Consider the following 19,879-nt stretch of genomic DNA (forward strand, 5'->3'; position numbering starts at 1 on the left):
TTGAATTGCAATTTACAAGGTTTTTACTTATTGTTAGATTTTTTTCCACGGAGTTACAGGTTTTCACAAACAGTAGAATATGTTTAGAACCTAATTTTTAGTTTAAAATCTAAGTTAGATTGTTCTGGAACGTTTTACTTGCTCCAGATGCGGGTGCTCAACGCCTCTTTTTTTCAGACCCCTGGTTAATTAGTTGGAAATTGTTAAAATGGTTTATGTGTCTAAAATTATGTTTTTACATGTGAAAAATAAATTAAAACGTAGTTTTTGGCTCAGCGGCGACGAATGCGGTCATAGTCACAATTGTTGTAAATGGACGATTTTTTGTAGAATAACGATGCTCCATAGACAAATTGAACAAGAAGCGAATCCCAATCCGAATCTTTTGGAACAATGCATTCAAAATTCATATCAACGGAATAGTAGAATCGATTTGTGTAGTAGGAGCTGAAATTTAAATTTATTGAAAATGAGCAAAAATATTTTGAAGGTGGAGTAGCGAAAATTGCCTTTAAAAATGCCTATAATGACCTAAATCTCATACTTAAAAATTCAAAAAAAGTGATAAATTTTATATGAGTTTTTGAAATTCGGAAAAAACTCCGTTTTCCACTTTTTTAAAGCCGTCGATTTGAAAAAAATACCGTTTTTATTATCTACTTACGTGTGTTTCAAAAATTATCAGGGAATCGAACATACGATAGTGCTCTAGTTTTTTCAAAAAGTGGCAAAAACTCAATAATTGCCACTTTTTGAAAAAATCCAATATTTTTCGAAAAGTTTCACTAAAAACTCACTTGTTCAGAAACATGACTGTGTGGAATCCTGCACTGCTTTCGAATTTCAGCGATCTGTCTTTCTCATCATACACAAATGTTGCAACTGGTGGATCTGGGAGCACTTGACCAATAAGGGTTTCAGAAACAATTCGAGCAGAGTGATCATCTAACAAAATGGCCAAGTCAATACGATTTTCTTCATTGAACAACTGGATGACTCCGGACATGATTCCAACATCAGAATGGAAAGCTCCAAACTGGGAAAGTTTTCATTTAAACCAAATGATCAGAATAGTAAGATTTGAAAAAACTCACCATATGCATCATCTCATGAAGAAAATGATTAAGAAGCATTTCAAACGCTGCTTTTTCGTTAGCTGGTAGCTTATCGATATTTGTCTCTTCGGAAAGTTCGTCAATTTTGCTCTTCGGAATGTGGATCTCAGCTCGATTACCATTGGCGAATGCAGTCAGTTTGGCGGGAACCTCGATGTCTTCCACGAAAATCACAATTTTCACACCATCTGGATTGCACCTGAAAAATGAATTCTTAACAGTTTCATCCAAATTCTAATAATAACGTACTCAACTTCTTTGTCAGCTACAACACGTTTGTATTCTAACTTTGAGTGCTCAGTCTGCCCATCGTTTTTTTCTAGGAAATGTTCGATTGCCTGGAGACCATACGTAACTGTAAAAATTAGTCTTAACAGAAAAAAATACATTTGTAAAATAACTCACTGATATTGTCAATTTTCGACATTGTTGTCTCATCAGCAGTTTCTCCAGAGGTACTTGTCACGAACATTCCTTGAACAAAAAGTTTTGGTTTGTCAATTAACCCGTCCGACATTTTTTCAACCCGTAGAAGTGTCTGAAATTTTCTGAATTGACAACTCTGCGAAAACAAAGTAGATATTAATTATTTAACTAAATTGAAATAAAAAGTAACTCACAAATGAGGTTGAAACGAAAAAACAGAGGTACTCGAACACTGTTCAACATTCAAAACAAGAAACGCGCCAAGAAAACTAAATGTGGGTCAGTAACACTTGCGCGTCGGCAGAGAGGGTGGAGGTCCCGATTGTGTGCAGACACGCAGTTATAAAACAAAATGGGGAAAAAAAGTGAAATAACAGTTCAAAAAAAAACTTTTAAAAAAATTTGTTTTTAAATTTATTCTGCATGGTAATGTATTTAGTTAAATTAATTGATTTGTAAACTTATGAAAATGAAGACCAACAAAAATTGTACGCCGTTTCTGAAAATTGAGCCTGTAAAATGATAAAATTTAAGCAGTACAATGAAGTAATTGAGATGAGAAAAACAATCGAGCAATGACTATCAATTCAAAAAAGTGAACTGCGAACAATGTAGAAGTGATTAAGCCTCATTGATATTGTGCAAAAATCACCAAATAGCAGAATAAAAGTTTTGGAAAATTTTTCATGTCTTATCAAAACGTGAAACCTTTTAAACTTTTTTAAAAATGATATTTGGTCATTTTAACATCATAGGATTAATTTTTAATCATTTCTCGCATAGTCCACCTTTAAATAAAAAATTTTAACGCCTTCCACTTCTGCAAATTTTATCGTAAATATCTGGGAACGCATCGATACATTTGCAAGATGCTCTTTTCCAATCATAGAGTGTTCTGTCAAACATTTCAGCGTACTCAGCTCGTGTCATGTAAATGTCGGCATATGTCATTTGGAATCTGAACGATAAATTATTAAAGTGATAATTTATAGGCAAATTTTACCCATTGACTGATCGAACAAACGATTCCAGTCGCCGTGTTGTTCTCTCGTGATGATAACCATCCTTGGATGTTACTCCATACGCTCCAACATCCACGTACATCTTGTGAGTAGCATTTCTCAATTTCATGAGACCTGGTTGGGATTTCAAGTAGAATGGGCACAACCACATTGGATAGATCTGGAAACAATGCTAGAAAATATGGAAAATCTGAAAAACGTACTTCGACTTCTTTGTGAAAAAGATCGATGCACTCTTCCAACTTATCCAGTGGTACAAGCATATCTTGCAAAACATGACTACGATCGTACAGCTTTCTTAAAACGTTTGGAGTTGTTGCCTTTAAAAATGCAATCTTTGGGGGGCACATCCAAGCCATCAAGTAACGAAACAGGACATTGTTTCCGAATGGGACGATGTCTCTGAGCTCCCAGAAAATGCTCTTTGAGTGACGATGGTAGTAGTCACGGAGTGGAATGTACTCAATGGATTCGTGCTTTTTATTGATCAAATCTTCAACGTGAGTGTAGAACCATTTTTTGTACCACCTTCCAATTGGGTTGACGACTTCATCGTGAGTGTCTGGGCCATCAGAAAATCTGAAATTTATTGTGAAAGTTTGAAAATATTTGGGGTGAGAATGCGTCTTATTGCATATAGATTTTTTTTTGAAATTGCGGAAATTTATGTCAATCACTATAATCTTTCATTTGACGATAGTTTCAAAAAGTTTCTCAAATTAACCTAGCCACTTTGAAAACATTCGTTTAAAAAACTAAACAACTTTTTTTGACGATAAACAAAAAACATTTTTTTAAATGAATACTTTTCAAACTTTTATTGTTTTTTGACAAAGTTGCGTTTGTGGTTTTTGCCTTAAATAATAGAATACAGTCCCAATATACCGAATTTTATCCATAAAAAAAACTGAATTATTTTTGAATTCCCGCGTGAATGGGTGACGTCATTTTAGACATTTATGCATTTTCCTGATGTTTTAATTTTTTCAGACATTTTTCCAAAAAGAAAACATGGTAATCCAAAAAGATCCTGCTGAAACTCTAAAATTGGCCTGAAAATCGATAATTTAACTTTTAAAAATATTTTTTTGTTTGGAAAAATATATGACAAACAGCGTTTAAAATTATGAAGCAAAAAAAAATATGAAAAAAAGAAGCTAAAACCTATTACTTATTAAAACAGCCGGAAAACACAAAAATGTCAAAAATGACGTCACTCATATGCGCGAGAATCCAAAAAAAAATTTAGCCCTTCTTATGTTTATTTCAAAATTTAAAAAAATCATAAAAAATTTAGAAAAATTTTATAAACTACTTTACAGTTTTTTTTCGATATATTGAAATTTGATTGAAATTATTATATTATAAATTAAGAAATTATTATGCAATTGATAATTATTATATTAAAAATTGAAATTGTATTCTTTCATTTAGGACAGAAAACTCATAGACTAAAACTAACAGATTAAAACTCCCAGACTGAGATCGGGGAGAAGCCTCAAAAAACTAGGTCCGAGCTAGAAAACCTGGGGTAGACAAATTTTTTTGAAAGTAACGTAGCTAATAACATATATTCCCACAATTTCAAAAAAAAAATCGGGTATACAACGAAAAAAGCTATGAGCTTTGACTCAAGGCTTATTGCCGCCGCTAATAAAAATAAAAAATGTATCTTACTCTCCAAGCATTATACATCCTTTTTCTTTGTTGAACATCAGTGCTTCTACGAAATCGACATTCTCCGAGTTTCTATCACTATCCTCGGTTAGCTGCTCGCACATTTCACTCAAAGTCTCAGTCTTCTTGTACGTGAGTTTTACATATTTCTTGCAGGGAATGATTTTAATCGTTGCGGCCACCAAGAAGCAAATGGTTCCTTGACTCCAGGGAATTGCAAAGAACAAAGAATTATCCTGTTTCGCCTGCTCCGTCTTTGCCGCCTGCAATTTTAATCAACTGAAGAAGGCCTTCCAGGATTTGCCGGACATTGAAACTACTAGAAATCAACTACAATCACTAGCACTTCTGAACAAATGTAAGTTTGGAACTTTTCAAAAAATCAAATAGAATATTAGAGAAACTCAACAAATCAGTTACAACAAGAAGAAAAAAAAACATCCGACAAATCCCAGAAGACCTTCACGCTCAAAACATCAATATTGCTCTTCGTTACGTACAGAGTCCGGATACACGTTCTTGAGTTCACCATCTGACATAACTACTTCGTATCCAGTACAGATATGCTGGAACATTCCATATTTGAAAGAGCCCGACTCAACTCCACATCCATTGATAAGCCCTCCAACAGTTAGATCATCGAGTTCCGGAAGTACTGGTAGTGTATAACCACGAGAAATCAAATATTGAGACAGTTGACCCATAGTTACTCCTGGCTCCGCTTTCACTGTCATCTTCTCTACATCAAGCTGGAAAAAAGTTGTGAACAAGATGTGGAGGAAGCATTAGAAAAAAATATATATCATAGCATGATTTACTTCTTGATTGCTTCCGCATCTTTATTTATAACCAAGAATTTTGCCTGAAACCATTCAAGAAATTTTTGCGTACAACACATGAAAATCAATTTTTGAGTATGATTCTAGAAATTTTTTTAGCAAAATTTGCAAAATATATGAATTTTTTAAAAATCCTGTTTTTGGCAACATTTTCTAATTATAAATACAAATCACACATATTTTAACGTACTTTTGAATATATAAAATTGAAGTTTACTCTGAGGTGTTTGCTTTTTATTCATGATAGTCTTAACATTAACGAAGTTTTCTGATTAGTACCCATTTTCTCTTATATGTTGCTGAAAAGTGTTATATGTATAGGCTTAGGCTAAGGCTTAGGCTTAGGCTTAGGCTAAGGCTTAGGCTTAGGCTTAGGCATAGGCTTAGGCTTTGGCTTTGGCGTAGGCTTAGAATTACTTGCGGCCTAATTTTGAGTAATACAAAAAATATCGTGCTGCTAGCGCAAGCCCCTCATTTACAAGGCTCTAAATAGGTTTGTTATTCAAGCCATCTGTTCAGTTAACTTGTAGATCGACGTGTTTGTAGCCTGTTTTGCTGAAAATTTAAATTTCAAGAAAGCCGAATTGAGATATTTTGCGCCTTGTTTTATGGGGTGTTTTCTTCACATAAAAATGTATTCCAAGAGTTTTTTCAAGTTGAGCTCTAATTTTCAGCTGTCTAGTACTGGAAACAGCCGAAAAATGTGGTTTTACACGACGTCCAAAAGAGCTGAAATGTTAAAACTTTTGTTAAGCAAACTAATGACATTTTTAATCCGGTTGTTTGATTTTCTGTTCATTTTTTTAATGATTATTTCCGACCTGCTCTACAGTTTTTTTTTAAGTTTTCACGACACTGGCGCAGGTTGATGTTGATTTTTAAAAACTTACATCGAGAATATCAAACAGCTTGTCTGTCGCGATTTTTGTCGCATTTTCCTTATAAAGAGGAAACCTGAAACTCATTGTAAGCCATCCTGGTCGAGCATTTACTAACTTGCTCTTTCGCCCGTTATCGTTCCATTCTTTCAGCTGAATAGGCAAATAAGTGATGTTTAAAAGTAAAATATCAACTAACTTGTTCCTGAATGTGCTTAACTTTTCTAACGTGTGCGTTTGGCGCAGAGTTGACCGCATGAACGATACGATTCCGAAAATCAAAAACCGTGTTGAAGAGGAAGGACAAAGGGAGCAGGAACGGAACCACAAAAACCCATCGAAAATGGAACATTATAAATTCTACACATTTTTCCCATCGCGTTGGCTTCTCATCTTTCTCATCAACGAGATTCATTTCTGTAAATTTAAAATGTTTCGATAAATGTTCATTTGAAAAAAAAACAAGAAAAAAATAGAAATAGCAAGCATAGAAAATTCACACATTTGTTTTTTTTTATAGGGAAGCTCTTGGTGTTCGTTTTTGTTACTCATCCCACTTTTCTCACCACTATGTATAATCAATGGAATCTTCTATGCCAGACTACTTTCTATCAAGTTTTCTATCAAGCGTTCATGTTTTGACTGAAACTATGTATTTCCCTATTAATATTGGGCCTCTATTAGACTTTCACTCAAAATGACTAATCGAAAAATAAACTTGCAGTACCTGTTAGATTTGCAGTACCCTTCAAAAAAGGTTCCTTTTTTTCAAAATTTCTTGACGATTTAGTATTTAGAAAATATATTGTGTTTTTTGGATGATTTCACAGTACATATATCCGGTTTTCAAAAAGTGACGTCTAATGTGACTAATGTGAGGTAATTTTAATACTCGTCGTTTGAATTACGTATGAAATTCTATTAGTCTTTTACTCAATATTATTGATAAAACTACAGTCCCTAGTAGACTCACACTCAAAATTGCCAATTGAAAAATAGACTTGCATGCAATACTAGTTGGGAAATTACGGTCGTCAGTTTTACGATCGTCATTCTCTATTATTCTGAGTGTCCAGAATCGTAGAGTAGCGCGAGTTGGGATTTTGTCCAAATACACTTATAATAATCCAAAACTACCGAATAACAATAAAACACCCCGAAAAACTTTAGATTTTTAAAATTTTCCAGTCAAAGTTTTGGCAAAATTTTTTTTCCAAATGTTCGAAAAATATGAGCGCATATTCCGAGTTTTTCCCAACCATAGAATGTTATAACACAAATTATTTAAACAAAAGTTGAGTATAAAAATCATTGAAAATTTTTTTCTTGGCCGACTTCCAAAGTTATGAGTGGCGAAACTTATGAACTGAGTCGCGTTTTGACATTAAATAAAAAATTTCCAATTTTTTTTTTTTGGAAAGTTTTACTTTGATATCTGATAATTTTGGTGCTACTCCATCTTCAATTAGTGTTTGAAAAAATAATCGTATTTCTTGCAATTCTTTCTAAAATTTGAGTTCTTATTAAAATTTTGCTAGAGACCTCGTGATTTCCTGTTAACTATTTCTTATATTACTTATTTCTTATTCTCAATTTTAATTGTACATTTTCTTTTCTGCAATCATTCTTCCTACTCCATATTTAATTTAAGCTTCTTAGAGAATAGTTTTTATATATTCTAACTATGCCTAAGATTGCAGTAATCCTTGGTCAAAGCCAACAGTCTAGAAATTCAAGGATGGTTGTTACACGAGTAATTTCTGGAAACCAGGTGAGTAAAAGTAAGAGTGAACCGAAAAATGCGAAAATTCTAGAAGATGAGAACCTTCCGAGCAGGGTTTGATAAAAATGCCCCGTTATAATAACGAAACTGATAACAACAATCGCTACAAACATAGATAAGAACCCCGAAGGAGAATTTGTTGTTTCAGGGTCAATACTTGACTGTTCCATCGACAATCTACGTTGCGCGCGCAAATCATCTACACTCGGAACCTTCATGTGAGGGCAAGAACATACTTTGGTAATGCGAAAAGATGAAACATTGGAGAGAAAGTAAACTTTACAGCATCAAACTGTGCGCCTGTCTTGTCATCGTTTTCGTGTTTTGTGTGCTCATTGTGTTCATTTACGCCATGTTACTAGCTCAGTTCAGCGACAACCAGCTTCAACTCAACAACGACAGTTTGATGGCTGCGTTGGTGAAGCCAGAGGATGTGAAAATACATAACAAATTAGAATGATATATCATTTTTAAAGCTATTTTTTCAATTAAAGAACTTCCTAGAAAATTCATCAAATATCGTATGTCGCATAAAGTTATTTAATTTTAATGCAATTATTAAAAAGGTGAAATTTTTGTTTGGAGTAGTACCTATGGGGTTTTGACTAACGAAACCAAAAACAGACTATATATATATATGGACTGAAAAAAGTATGTGCATTTTTCAAAACTACATTCAGAATTTGATACTATTTTCTGTATTTTTGGGCAAAAAACCTCATTGAAGCTATTCCGCTTTTAAAAATAAAAAATACATTTTGAACAAACACAAGAAAAGCGATGCATTGCTTTTTTGAAGTCATGGCATATTGAAAAGTTTGAATGTATTTCAAAACGATTTTCCGCAACAATTTTTTCCCAATTTTTCTTTCAAAACAAATATCATGTAAAAGAAACTTTCAAATTGAATTTTCAATGTCTAATTTGAAAAAAAAAACGACAAGAAGCACACAAACATATATGATGATAGTTTGTAGTTGAAACCAAGAGAACGTTTTTTGAATACTATTAATACAATTAGCAATTACTTTTAGATTAATAAAACATTTATTGACTAGATGTTAAACAATTATAAAGTTTTCTTTTCCGAACTGTTGAGATCGATTCAAGAAAGCTTTGACATGAGAGGTGGAAGAGATATGAATCAATAAATATAAAATTAAGGAACGGTATAAAAGTCAACACTAACTAAAAGAATGATATGAGCATGTTCTTTAGACACATTAAACTGTGGGCATGAGATTCGCATGTTAGCGACGACGGCATTCGATCCTCCGAGAGATAATATTGACTTGATTGTTGTTATTCTTTCCTCAAGCGCGCTGGTCACAAAACCGTCCACTGTGGTAGAGTCGCGGACAGCAGTTGTCAGATCTTCCCTGGAATAATTTCCAATATTTCAGCTTGATTAAGTATCAATGTTAAAAGTTAAAGGTTGAAGTTGGGGAAATTTCTTCACGGCTATATTATCACAAAGACCGTATATCATAGTGAAAAAACCGAAAAAATTTAAAAATGTCATATTATTTTTTGAAAGTTGGTAAAATGTCAGTTTTGCCCGATTAAATTTGAACCTACCGCCAAACAATTTGTTCGAAGGAGCGCGCTTGCATTGTCTTCATTTTTATTATTCATTTTTTACGGGGTGTCAGGCTGTCCCATCACGGTTTGATCTACAATAAACGCGGGAGTTGTCGCAAAAAAATGTCTGACGTCAGCACGCTCTCAACCAATTCAGTCGGAAAGTCTGTGTCTGAATTCCCGCAATTCTCGTAGATCAAAACTAAATATGACACTCTAACACCACGTAACTGAGTGAAACAATAAGAATAAAATAACAATAATAAGTTAAAAAATGTAATTGCGCTCCATCGAACCAAACGTTTATCAGTGGTTTAAATTTAATTATGCAATTTGAAAAAATTGAAAAAATCTTAGTTAGATTTTTTCAATTTTCAAAAATCATAAAAATGTAGATTTTTTAAATTTTTTTTCCATGGTCATTGTGGTACCATAGGCGTGTTTTGAAAAGAAATTTATTAAATCTCACAACAGGTTTCAAAATTTCAAACCAATTGTTTTTCATACCTGACAAAAACATCAGAAAATCTTGCAACCGGTAGCATTCCTTCAATAACATCCTTGTTAACAAACTGGGGATACAGTGAATTCGACAAATGAACTCCAGCAATCTAAAAATTTCCATTTATCTGATCTTCGTTAATATGCACAAATCTCATACCGAAGTAGCATTTCCGGCGCTTTGGTTCTCATGAATTCCGATTGATAGACTCATATGCCGTTCAAACACCACATGGGATACATATTCCTTATGTTGTTTTCTTCGAACCTGATATGATCAAAAATAGATTGATATTGGTTATCTGTTAAGTTACCTTATCAACGATTGTGTTTAGCCGTAGGCGACTTTTGGCGGATGAAGAATTATTGTCGTCCACTCCTTGCCTGTAATGTTGCAAACATAAGACAATTGGAAAGAGATCAAAAAACGCTCACTTGATGTTGAGAATTTTCAATGTCAAGTTGGATTGGACAGTTGGCTTGAACCGGATCGCATCCCTCACTGTTCCCCACGAGAACCTACGCGCGTCGTGCTGACGTTGGAGAGAGGAGAACGAGAGCACATTACTGATTGAAGGGGAGGCTGCATCAGCTTTCTGGAATTGTATCGAAATTTCGTGGAAAATTCGTGGAAGAATTTTTTTGTTTTGTAGTCTGAACGCCGAAATTATATATACCGGAATTCACATAAAATGAAATAAAAATCTAAATTATCACTGGACAGCAAAAATTAATTGGGAGTATTTAAAGGGTAAAGTTCCTTCAAAAATGCCTATGACAATGGTCTACAATGACCGGGTAACCTAATAAAAAACCTCAAAAAATATTTCTAAATTTCATGATTTTTTGAAAATTGAAAAAATCTCAATTTCTGCTACTTTTTTGAAAGTCGTAGATCAAAAAAAAATTGTGATCTTCTTATATTTCAAATGCTCAAATTCAAATATTGTAAGGACCCATGTCAAGCTGTCCCATTACGGTTTGATCTACTACATATGCAGGAATTCTTTTTCCAGAAAAATGTGGCGTCAGCACGTTCTTAACCATGCAAATTCAGTTGAAAAGTCTGCGTCCCAATTCCCGCCATTTTTGTAGATCTACGTAGATCAAACCGAAATGGGGCACTTTGACCTACTTGGGGTTCGAACAAGCGACAGTGATATATGCGGTTCTCAAAAAAAAAAGTGGCAAATTCTCAGTAATTGCCACTTTTAATATCTCATGTCCGCTGCCATTAAAAGATTGTGAATTTTTTTTTGGAAATTTGTACTGTTATACATGCTATTTGGCCATTTTGGCACTAAAAGAGTGGTTTTCAACGATTTCCCCACTGGTGCTACTTCACTTTTGAAAACCTGAATTTTGACCTGCGCGGTTCATGTGTTTGTCTTGTATTGTTCACATGATCGTCTACTTTGCAAAATTGTATTTTTCAAATTTTTAATTCACTACCTAACCTGCCCAAATGATGCTTTAATTGTGCAATGTAGAAAAGCAATCATGAATCACCGTTTGATCGCATAGTTATAACTGCTAACTTTATAACTGATAACAGATCATGATTTTCGTGCGATAAAAACACGAAATGGAGACTACACACTTACCTGTATGACAAGGAGACGAACTAAAACGCCGGTGATGATGCACACTAGAGAATCGTCGCATACTGCATTTGTGATGTCAAGAGCGAAAATTGCGTTGCCCAATGGATAAACACTTTTCGCCTCAGTCAGCAAGTTGCCAATCAATTCGTGGTCAGAGTACGGCAACGCCTGCAAGCCCGTCTCTCTGTGCTGTTGGAATTGAAATTGCAACATTAAGACTTATCACTAACATTGCCGATGTCTGACGCGTAGTCGGCCGTTTCATTCGGATCGCTCGATATTTTCTTGCACACAGACACTTGAATGAAGTTACGGGGGCCAGCGTAGTATTGCGGTGGTGGGCATTGTTGGGTGGACAAAATGAATTCCGAAACTAGCCCGTTTCTGGAAATGTGAACAATTGAGAACTGTACTGAAAAGCTTATACATGTGTATATTATAATCATATACTTTTAGGATAGAAAATTCCATATTTAAAAAAAAACAATTTGTTCAATTGAAAATGTTGAAAATCATGTTTTTGGTCGGGATAATTTTGAATTGTCCATGCTGGAAGAGTGAAAAATTGGCAAAAAAAGGAAATTCAATTTGCAGAAATTTGTCATATTTTTTTTCATGATTTTTTTACTGTGAGATTTGATAATTGTAATGCCATAGGCATGCTCTACCTTTAAAGGTAGAGCATGCCTATTTCACTACAACGCAAACAGAGGTGTGCGGCAAATTTTGAAATTTGTCAAGCCAAGCACAAATTTACGTTTAATTTTTCGCCTTATGCGCTTGAATAAAACATGAACGAACACGATGCTGAGTTTTCTTTCATTAAGTTTCTTATCAAAACCTTTAGTACTGAACAAAATTTTTATTAAACATTTTAAAATTCGGCAAGCTTGGAAAACGGCAAATTCGGCAAATTTGCCCTTTCCAGAATTTGTATGGAATTGTTTTATTTTTCTGTCAAAAAGTGGTAAAAACTCACAGTCAGTCTTCACCGTAAACGTTTTTTTTCTACGATTATTTTAACTTGTTTTGACCTAAAATTACTGATTGACGTTTAGACTTGCACTATGGAAAAGCTTTAAAAAGACAAGAAGTCAAAAGGGCTTTTTTTACTTTGAAAATTTACACATTTTTGAGTATTTTTTTTGAAGATTTTTTTGTCAGGTTGGTTTTTTTTAACGTGTATCATTATTCGTCGACATAATTTTTCCACCTACTTGCAATATGAACATGGCAGCACTTTACTCGGAGAATGGTACTTTGTCTCGTGGCTTGGGCTATGAAACTGGTTGCATCTGAATGCCCTCGGTGCAGAATCAGATCTCTTTTCGCGACCTTCGGATCCATTAAACTGAAATTAAATAAGCTTTCATAAATTTTAGCAGTTTTTAACTAAGATGTGATTCCCTAAGTGAGCATGTACTCACACGAGTGAAGAAGAGGACTATACCTTAAAAAGCGCTTTCCTTTCCTTGTTCTCTTTTTCCACAGATTCTCTGACAACAACTGGACTATTCCTTGCACTTGTGTCGTTTGCGGCATAATTCATACCAAAAGTTTCCGATCCATCAGACATCATCACAGCAGTTCCGGTGCACGTGAGCAAAGCAACTCCTGAAATTAGCTCTAAATCCTCTTCCTTAATTCTAGAAATCTACCTTCATTCACGTTGACAGCTTCTGTGTATCCAATAATCAAATTGCACCCAATACTTCTGGCTTGTTGAAAAATTTCCGCCCGCAAAGATACCCAGTAGCTTCGGCGTACGGATTCGGGATCTTCATCCTCATTTAGAAGTTTGATGGATCGTGAAGTTAACAGCGATCCTAATCCGATTTGCCTGACATGATTTAAGCTGAGTTTACACGACAACGAAAACTTAAAAAAAAACTACCTTTCTCCGGGTAACTTGTCGATCGTAAAAATTGGTTTCGCTGGTTTTCCATACCGCAGTGGTACACAACTTTCGTGAACTATTTTTGCACAGGTTCCAATCAACCGGCATGTGAGTAGATCAGATGCCGAACCCTCCATGTCTACATACTCTTGAAGTCTGAACGTATTTTATTCCAAGAAATCACAACAGAAAAAAAACTTACCCAAATATTGCATTACCACCCATTTTGTAAGCTTTTTGAGCTATTCCCATGATGGAATCTCTCATTGTGACGCGAATCGCATTTTGTCTGGCTTCGTTGGTAGCGCGAGGTGTGCGAATTCTAAAACAAAACAATTGAATTTGAAAGTACTTATAGAGTTCTCACTTGTCAAGCCATTCGTAGTCCGGGTCTTTCTCACAACGAATATGGTCAACTAAACCAAAAATGTCGGAAATTCGCAAGCCCGTCGGAATTGAAGTTGCTGAAAACTGACGAGTATTATTAATTATTATAATACGTTTTTGGTATAACATGTAATATCTATAAATAACTGAATAGTTTAAAGGAGAGGTAACCAATCTGCTTTTTGTAAACTTAAAATGACCCTAGTAACAATTTTTAGTATTACTGGAACGCAATTTGATGTTCAATTGAAACGTCTAATCTTGTCAATTTTTTTGTGCTGCAGCAACGTTTTTGAGTGTTTAAAATAGCACAAAAAATGTATCTATTTGTTCCTCCAAATCTTCTTTATTTTCTACATTTTTTTTTGGGAAAAAAATCTTTTTTCCATTCTTTTGGTATAAGGAAAAAAACTTTTCTGGGAACAAATAAGGATACAATTCAGTATCAAAAATGAACTCACTCGAAATTATATGCACGTAATTTTTCGGATTATATTGCATTAACAAATGCATTTTAACACTGATTGTCAGCTCTCCTCGATTTCCATATATCGTATCGTAAACTTTGAAACTAAACGTTTCATCAAGCACTTCAGTTTTTGCCATCCTCATTCTTTCCATGAAAATGTTGCAATCAATGTTCACGCGGCCAATTGCGTCGTTGGCAGAATAAGTGTCATGATCCATAACTCTGAAACATTAATTTAGCAATTTATCATTTGATGTTCAGTGTTGTAATTTTTCAATTTTCATTTCTTCTTCTCTACGGTTCAATAGTTCAATAGTACATAAAATAGACATTTAAAAAAATATCTTCTGGTCTTTATGGTTTCTGATCAAAAGTCAAGACAGGAGAGACTTTACCTTAACTGCAACCATTCTTCTGTCAGTTCTCTCTCGTCTGTGTCGAAAACAAATTGTTCACTGTTCCATACTGGATTTAAACTTGTCACCACGTCCGTTTTATCAATAGTTTCCAAAAATCTCACTTCCACAAAGGCATCAGTAGAGTTAATGCTCTGAAAATTTATGTTTTCCAAATATCGAGCATATAATTTAATATCAAACATACCTTGTTCATAACAGGGAGCGCTTTTGCGGAAATTACGCATATTTCCAGCCTCACCGGCAAACGTTCGTTGCACACAGGAATCAACATTTCACTTGCATCTGGAAATGTAGATAATTATTCTTCGTATTTTCAGCTTACCAAACACAAATAATCATCGAATATTATTAATATATAAAATGGAAGATATCCTGGGGGACTAGTTTCGGCTACCCTCGGCCGCCGCGCTGGTGTGGCCACAATTCGCTTGGCAATCGTTGTCCGAAGAGAGCTGTGGCACCCTTTAAAAATAGTGCATGCTTACGAGAGGATGAGAGAGACCAGGCAATGGGTGTATGTGGCTGCGTCGCGGCTTTGTTGCGTGCGTTCACCTATTGCAGGAAATCTGGACATGCTTTTTTCACCTAAAATATTTCATATCACTGATATCTTGCAAAAATCACCACAAAAATATTTATTTCAGTTGATTGTGAACATATTCTTTTAGCTAGTGCCTACAATTAAAAAACGTGTTCATCCTAAATATTCTTTTTTTAATTTCAGGTAATGGAAAGTGAGCCATCACCTCAAAGCGAGATAGATGCTCAACACCAGGCCAATTTGGCACTGCTTCAAGCACTGGACCCGGTGGCTTTCAAAAAGTTTGACTTTGAATGCGACACCATCCTACAGGTACTATAATTAAATTATTTTGAAAATAGCATTCAAATTAATAAATATTCGCAGAGACTACCCACTGGGATGAAGCCAGAAGACACTATCGAATCTCACAAGGAAAGATGTGTAGAGGAAATGACTGAGACTCATCAGTTTGAAACGATGGAACTGGCGAATGTAAGGTTTCAAAAAAAATTCTCAATATATGCCATTCTTACCAGCGGTCTCGGGCATATTCGTAACACACAAAACAATATATATCTCAAAAAAAATGTTACTAAACTTTTTATTAAAGTTGAAGTAGTGGTAAATTGCCTAATAACTCAGTTAAAATTTTGGGAAATTGCCAAAACTTTCAAAAAAAAAACTTCTGGGGCAGCTCCGGGAATTTCCGCAATTTAGAACTACTACCTTTACTAAAATATAAATTATTATAACAATATTTACATTTAAAAAACTGTTCTTTAAAAAATCAAGATAAAAATAGCGGTTTCCCCTCCTTTTCAATGCAATTGAAAAATTTGAAAAACGTTTAAAACAATTTTTTTCTAGAATTTTTGGTTGTGTAAATAGTTTTGAAGACTGTCACACTCTCGATTTTCGACTTTTTAAAATGGATTAGCGCCAGACGGGAAACTAAAAAAAATCACTTCTATGGTGCCAAAATTACCGAATATCATATAGTAGTGAAACTTTTCAAAAACGGTTTGAAAAGTTTCACTGACAGTCGAAAATTGTAGTTTTGGAAACCACAAATCACAGTAAAACTTCTCAGAAAAAATTGGACATTTTTTTATTTTTAAAAAGTAACAATTACTAAATTTTTGTCACTGATGATTTTGGAAGTCGCCTCAAAAAAACTTGGTTTTTCTACGATTTTTATATTTTTAATTATGTTTTAATTATTTGTTTCAAAACATTCTGGGGGTCGGAACATGCGGAATTGCTCTAGATTTCCTTGGAAGCTGATAGTTTTCAAAATTTTGGCAATTTGCCAAATCCTGGACTGCAAGTTTTGAACATCTAAAATTTTTTGGAATGTTTTATTATAACACTCGATCATTTTTGATCATTATAAGTATATTAGGACAAAATCCCCACTGGCGCTACTCCACCTTCAAATAACTTTAACAGGGGCTATATTTACAGTTATAAAATGTTCCTTTTTTGATGATTTACGTTTTCAGAAGTTCATAAAACACCGCTTCGCCGATTTTCGTTTGGAAGAAGAAAACGCAGAACACAAACTCTACATCTGCCCACATGGACAACATGAGCAATGTGTCGGGTATGCAAAGGTATACGACATCACAACGAAAGACGATTGTTTTTAATCAAACATCTTCAGCTATTCCTCAATCTTGGTGTTAACATCGTTCGTGTTTGTTTTGGGCACTACGGGCATGAGTCAACGATAGGGCAGTACCGGTTCACTGGAATTCAATTCGCCACTATTCGATTATTCAGCGACTTTTACTGGAAAAAAGTGATTGGACCTGAATGGAATGTGCACAACATTGTGTACTGTTTCAAGCATTGGTATGATGATTCACATGCTCTTCACTATTTAAGTATATATGACCTGAGGTATAATCTCCGAATAACCAGATAAGATGTTTTAATGAAAACTTTATTTCAGAGCAATCGCTCTAGAATTAGGCAAACCTGATGCAGTTCGTGTTCAACTTCCGAATGGAGTATACCATGCCGTTCGCATGACAACTGTGGAAGACTTGAACCAATTCACGCATAGGACACCATCGAATCAATTTCAACCGTGCCATGCAGATGTTAACGAGCTTTCACTTGGTGCTTCAAGTCAGAAAGAGGAAGGCACCTCGGGGCCACCCCAAGTCCTAGATGAGGATGGGGAGCCATTCACCCCGACCCCGGAAAATGTGCGGCACGAAATTTCAGAGAGCCAAGATGCACCGGGAAATGTTACACATGATTGGTTTTCAGAAGGAGCCAATTCTCAGCAGGTCACAACGATGTGGGTTAATATTCACAATGTAAGCTTTTTCACTTTCATATCATAAAATTGAAGGAATTCATGTTACCATCTATGATTTTTCATTTCACTCTAATTTCAAAAACTTTTGACCATCTCAAATATTTTCCGCAGGGCCAGTTTTTCAGGTTTCTGCCCGATTTCTTGGTTTTGGAAGGAGGTTATGTGCGGACTTTGCTTTGGGTTTTGCTATAGAATACATTATCAAAATACAAAAAAAATTGGAAAAAGAATATTCAAATAATTCTCAATAAAATGCTTGTCAAAAATTATTCATTTTTATTGTATTTTTACAATTTATAATAACTGAGCAAAATCCATAACTAATTTTCGTATGAAAGCTAAAAGAACTGAGCTCGAACAGTAGCCTGAAAATAATGGCTCCGAGTAGGGAACCTTGGGATGGTCAAAATGTTTTTCAAAATTACCGTGAAGCAAAAATCATAGATGATAACATAATCCTCAAAGTTTGAGAAAAATCGATAAGCATCGAAATAAATTATGAATTTTGACCACTTTATTGCTAATTTTTTTGTTGTTTCAAAACAATCATATTACACTAAATAGACAATTTTCAGCATGCAACTGAGCTGAAAAACATTGCTTTCCTGAAGATGTTAACTCCGAACTGCACAGAAGAAGTGTTCAATGATGCTCAGCAAATATTTGAAATGCTCAATCAAGCAGCCGAGATTGCACATAAAATGAATGAGAAAATAAGAGAAGCAAACGGCGACATGTCTAGAATGCCGGTCTTAGAACCGCCGCCAACGTTTTCAATATGTCTAGATGATCCAGTGTTCCGGGAACTTTATCCACTTCATCTTCAAAATTATGTGTACCCAGTGCAACAGTTGGTCAACGAAGAGGATGATTGTGCTCCAAATCCACTTGTAGCTCCCAATGGAAGTACTGTTCGACCAGTTGGAGATTTATTTTCACAACCTCCGGTGCCGAGTTTCTTGCAGCAGCTCTGGTTGAATGCTAATCCTGAATCAGGACCGACGGCTGCTGAAATTGCGGAGCAAGATTTTGAGAATTATGAAAAGGCTAGAAAAAGTGGTGGCAACATTTGGGCAATGCCACTTCCAAGACGAACATTCATTCCCTCAAGGCTTCGTTATGCAACTGGAATTGATTTGAACCGGAAACTTCAAGAAATGCGAGAACGAGAACACCAGGCAATCGCTGAAGAAATTCGAAAGTTAACGCTATCCGAGTTTCGATTGAATAATGTGGAAGTGCCTCAAGAAGAAGAGGAACCTCCCGCGGATCCGAAAACAGAATCCAAAAATAAGAAAAAGAAAAATGCTAAAAGGAATAAGAAAAATAAAGCTAAAGAACTACAAAAAGAGCAACCCCTCCGACACCGTGATCCATAAATGTTTATTATTGTTTTTTTTTGTTTGAAATCTTGCCATTTTGCCCATTGTTGCTCTTTCTCTCTCTCTCTCTCTCTCTCTCTCTCTCTCTCTCTCTCTCTCTCTCTCTCTCTTTCTCTCTCTGTCAAAATAATTCCAGAATTTAAATTTTAGAATTCCGTCCAACCAAATCAAAGTTCAATGATTACCTTTCATCACTGCACATCCTTTTTACATATTATTGTCATGTTTTCCCAGTTTTCAGTTTCCAACTTCCAATCAAATTTCCCCGTCCTTAAGAATTCTATGTCATTGAAATATTTCAGTTTTCTGTTATACCAAACTATAAAAAAAACATTTCTCTATTTTTTAAATGATTCCTGACGTCAACAATGGTAGCATGATGATACTTTCATTCAAAAAAACAGCAAAAAAAGTAGGAGAAATGAATATATCATCACTGAGAATTGATGATTGTAAAACCGTCGCAAAAGTAAAAATTTGCTAAAATTCGTAAATTGTTTTCGGAATTTTTTTGAAAAGTATAAATAGGCTCAAAAATTTTTGTAATAAAAAATCTCAATAATTTTGAAAATACCTAGTTTGGTTTAAAATGTTTGGCAAATTTTTTCTTGCTGCGATTTCCTTGCTGCGATACGAAAAAGTTGAAAAAAGATTCAAGATTTCAGCTAAAATAAGCTCTTTTTTCGAAACTTTGAACCGCGCTAAAAAAAAATAAAAAAATAGGACATATTTTTGAGCAGTTTCATAACGAAGTTTGTTCATTTGAACAAATTCAGGCCCTGTATGTTTAAAACAGTCAGAACCGTTACTCCTCCTTTGATAGGAGAGTGAAAACACAAGTGCCTGAAAGTTCTGAACATTTGGGTAGAAAACTACTAGAAACCAAGTAGCCAGACCTAATTTAAGTTTTGAATAATCACAGTAAAATTAGTTTTCAAAAAGACGAAACTTTTAGAAAATCAAAGATCAAAATTGCATTATTGAATTTTGTTTGTATATTCGTAAATCCATGGTTATTCCTTTTTGATATATTGCTCATATCAAATA

General features: G+C 34.7%; 5 protein-coding genes and 1 non-coding gene across 7 annotated transcripts; 2 read left to right on the top strand and 4 right to left on the bottom strand.

The window, feature by feature from the left end:
- Positions 1-202: 202 nt before the first annotated feature.
- F52H2.5 (Peptidase_M10 domain-containing protein) lies at positions 203-1,772 on the bottom strand. The gene is made up of 6 exons (NM_001392735.1): positions 1,736-1,772; positions 1,521-1,653; positions 1,365-1,470; positions 1,095-1,314; positions 798-1,036; positions 203-447 (listed from the first exon to the last, which is right to left on the bottom strand). Exons 2-6 carry the CDS (start codon positions 1,630-1,632, stop codon positions 273-275), a joined length of 852 nt encoding a protein of 283 aa, NP_001379974.1. The 5' UTR covers positions 1,633-1,653; positions 1,736-1,772; the 3' UTR covers positions 203-272.
- A 167-nt stretch (positions 1,773-1,939) lies between these two features.
- Positions 1,940-6,374, bottom strand: dhcr-24. 2 transcript variants are annotated; one of them, NM_001374978.4, is made up of 7 exons: positions 6,157-6,374; positions 5,970-6,110; positions 4,741-4,989; positions 4,241-4,476; positions 2,767-3,142; positions 2,545-2,723; positions 1,940-2,499 (listed from the first exon to the last, which is right to left on the bottom strand). In NM_001374978.4, the coding sequence occupies exons 1-7, from the start codon at positions 6,370-6,372 to the stop codon at positions 2,346-2,348; spliced, it is 1,551 nt and encodes a 516-aa protein (NP_001362099.1). In that variant the 5' UTR covers positions 6,373-6,374; the 3' UTR covers positions 1,940-2,345. The 2 variants fall into 2 exon arrangements, with proteins under 2 accessions (NP_001362099.1, NP_508463.1); NM_076062.8 differs by having other exon boundaries at positions 4,241-4,503.
- A 1,210-nt stretch (positions 6,375-7,584) lies between these two features.
- Positions 7,585-8,305, top strand: F52H2.15 (Leucine-rich single-pass membrane protein 1). Its single transcript, NM_001270066.3, has 3 exons — positions 7,585-7,728; positions 7,889-7,980; positions 8,026-8,305. Exons 1-3 carry the CDS (start codon positions 7,696-7,698, stop codon positions 8,198-8,200), a joined length of 300 nt encoding a protein of 99 aa, NP_001256995.2. The 5' UTR covers positions 7,585-7,695; the 3' UTR covers positions 8,201-8,305.
- A 464-nt stretch (positions 8,306-8,769) lies between these two features.
- ccd-5 (C2 domain-containing protein) lies at positions 8,770-14,880 on the bottom strand. Its single transcript, NM_001373248.4, has 16 exons — positions 14,783-14,880; positions 14,575-14,729; positions 14,172-14,401; positions 13,691-13,787; positions 13,526-13,645; positions 13,321-13,479; positions 13,085-13,266; positions 12,877-13,040; positions 12,644-12,777; positions 11,657-11,810; positions 11,427-11,594; positions 10,258-10,418; positions 10,137-10,206; positions 9,983-10,090; positions 9,829-9,932; positions 8,770-9,119 (listed from the first exon to the last, which is right to left on the bottom strand). Exons 1-16 carry the CDS (start codon positions 14,867-14,869, stop codon positions 8,900-8,902), a joined length of 2,313 nt encoding a protein of 770 aa, NP_001360059.1. The 5' UTR covers positions 14,870-14,880; the 3' UTR covers positions 8,770-8,899.
- Positions 14,881-15,325: 445 nt separating this feature from the next.
- Positions 15,326-19,159, top strand: F52H2.1 (JmjC domain-containing protein; the record flags this gene model as incomplete). The annotated part of the gene is made up of 6 exons (NM_001392736.1): positions 15,326-15,451; positions 15,506-15,613; positions 16,624-16,734; positions 16,785-17,023; positions 17,076-17,448; positions 18,026-19,159. The coding sequence occupies 6 exons, from the start codon at positions 15,326-15,328 to the stop codon at positions 18,827-18,829; spliced, it is 1,761 nt and encodes a 586-aa protein (NP_001379973.1). The 3' UTR covers positions 18,830-19,159.
- Positions 18,235-18,255, bottom strand: 21ur-13383. The gene has a single exon (NR_070530.1).
- Positions 19,160-19,879: the final 720 nt, after the last annotated feature.

The sequence above is a fragment of the Caenorhabditis elegans genome, chromosome X (assembly GCF_000002985.6).
Source record: "Caenorhabditis elegans chromosome X".
In the NCBI taxonomy this organism is placed as follows: domain Eukaryota; kingdom Metazoa; phylum Nematoda; class Chromadorea; order Rhabditida; family Rhabditidae; genus Caenorhabditis; species Caenorhabditis elegans.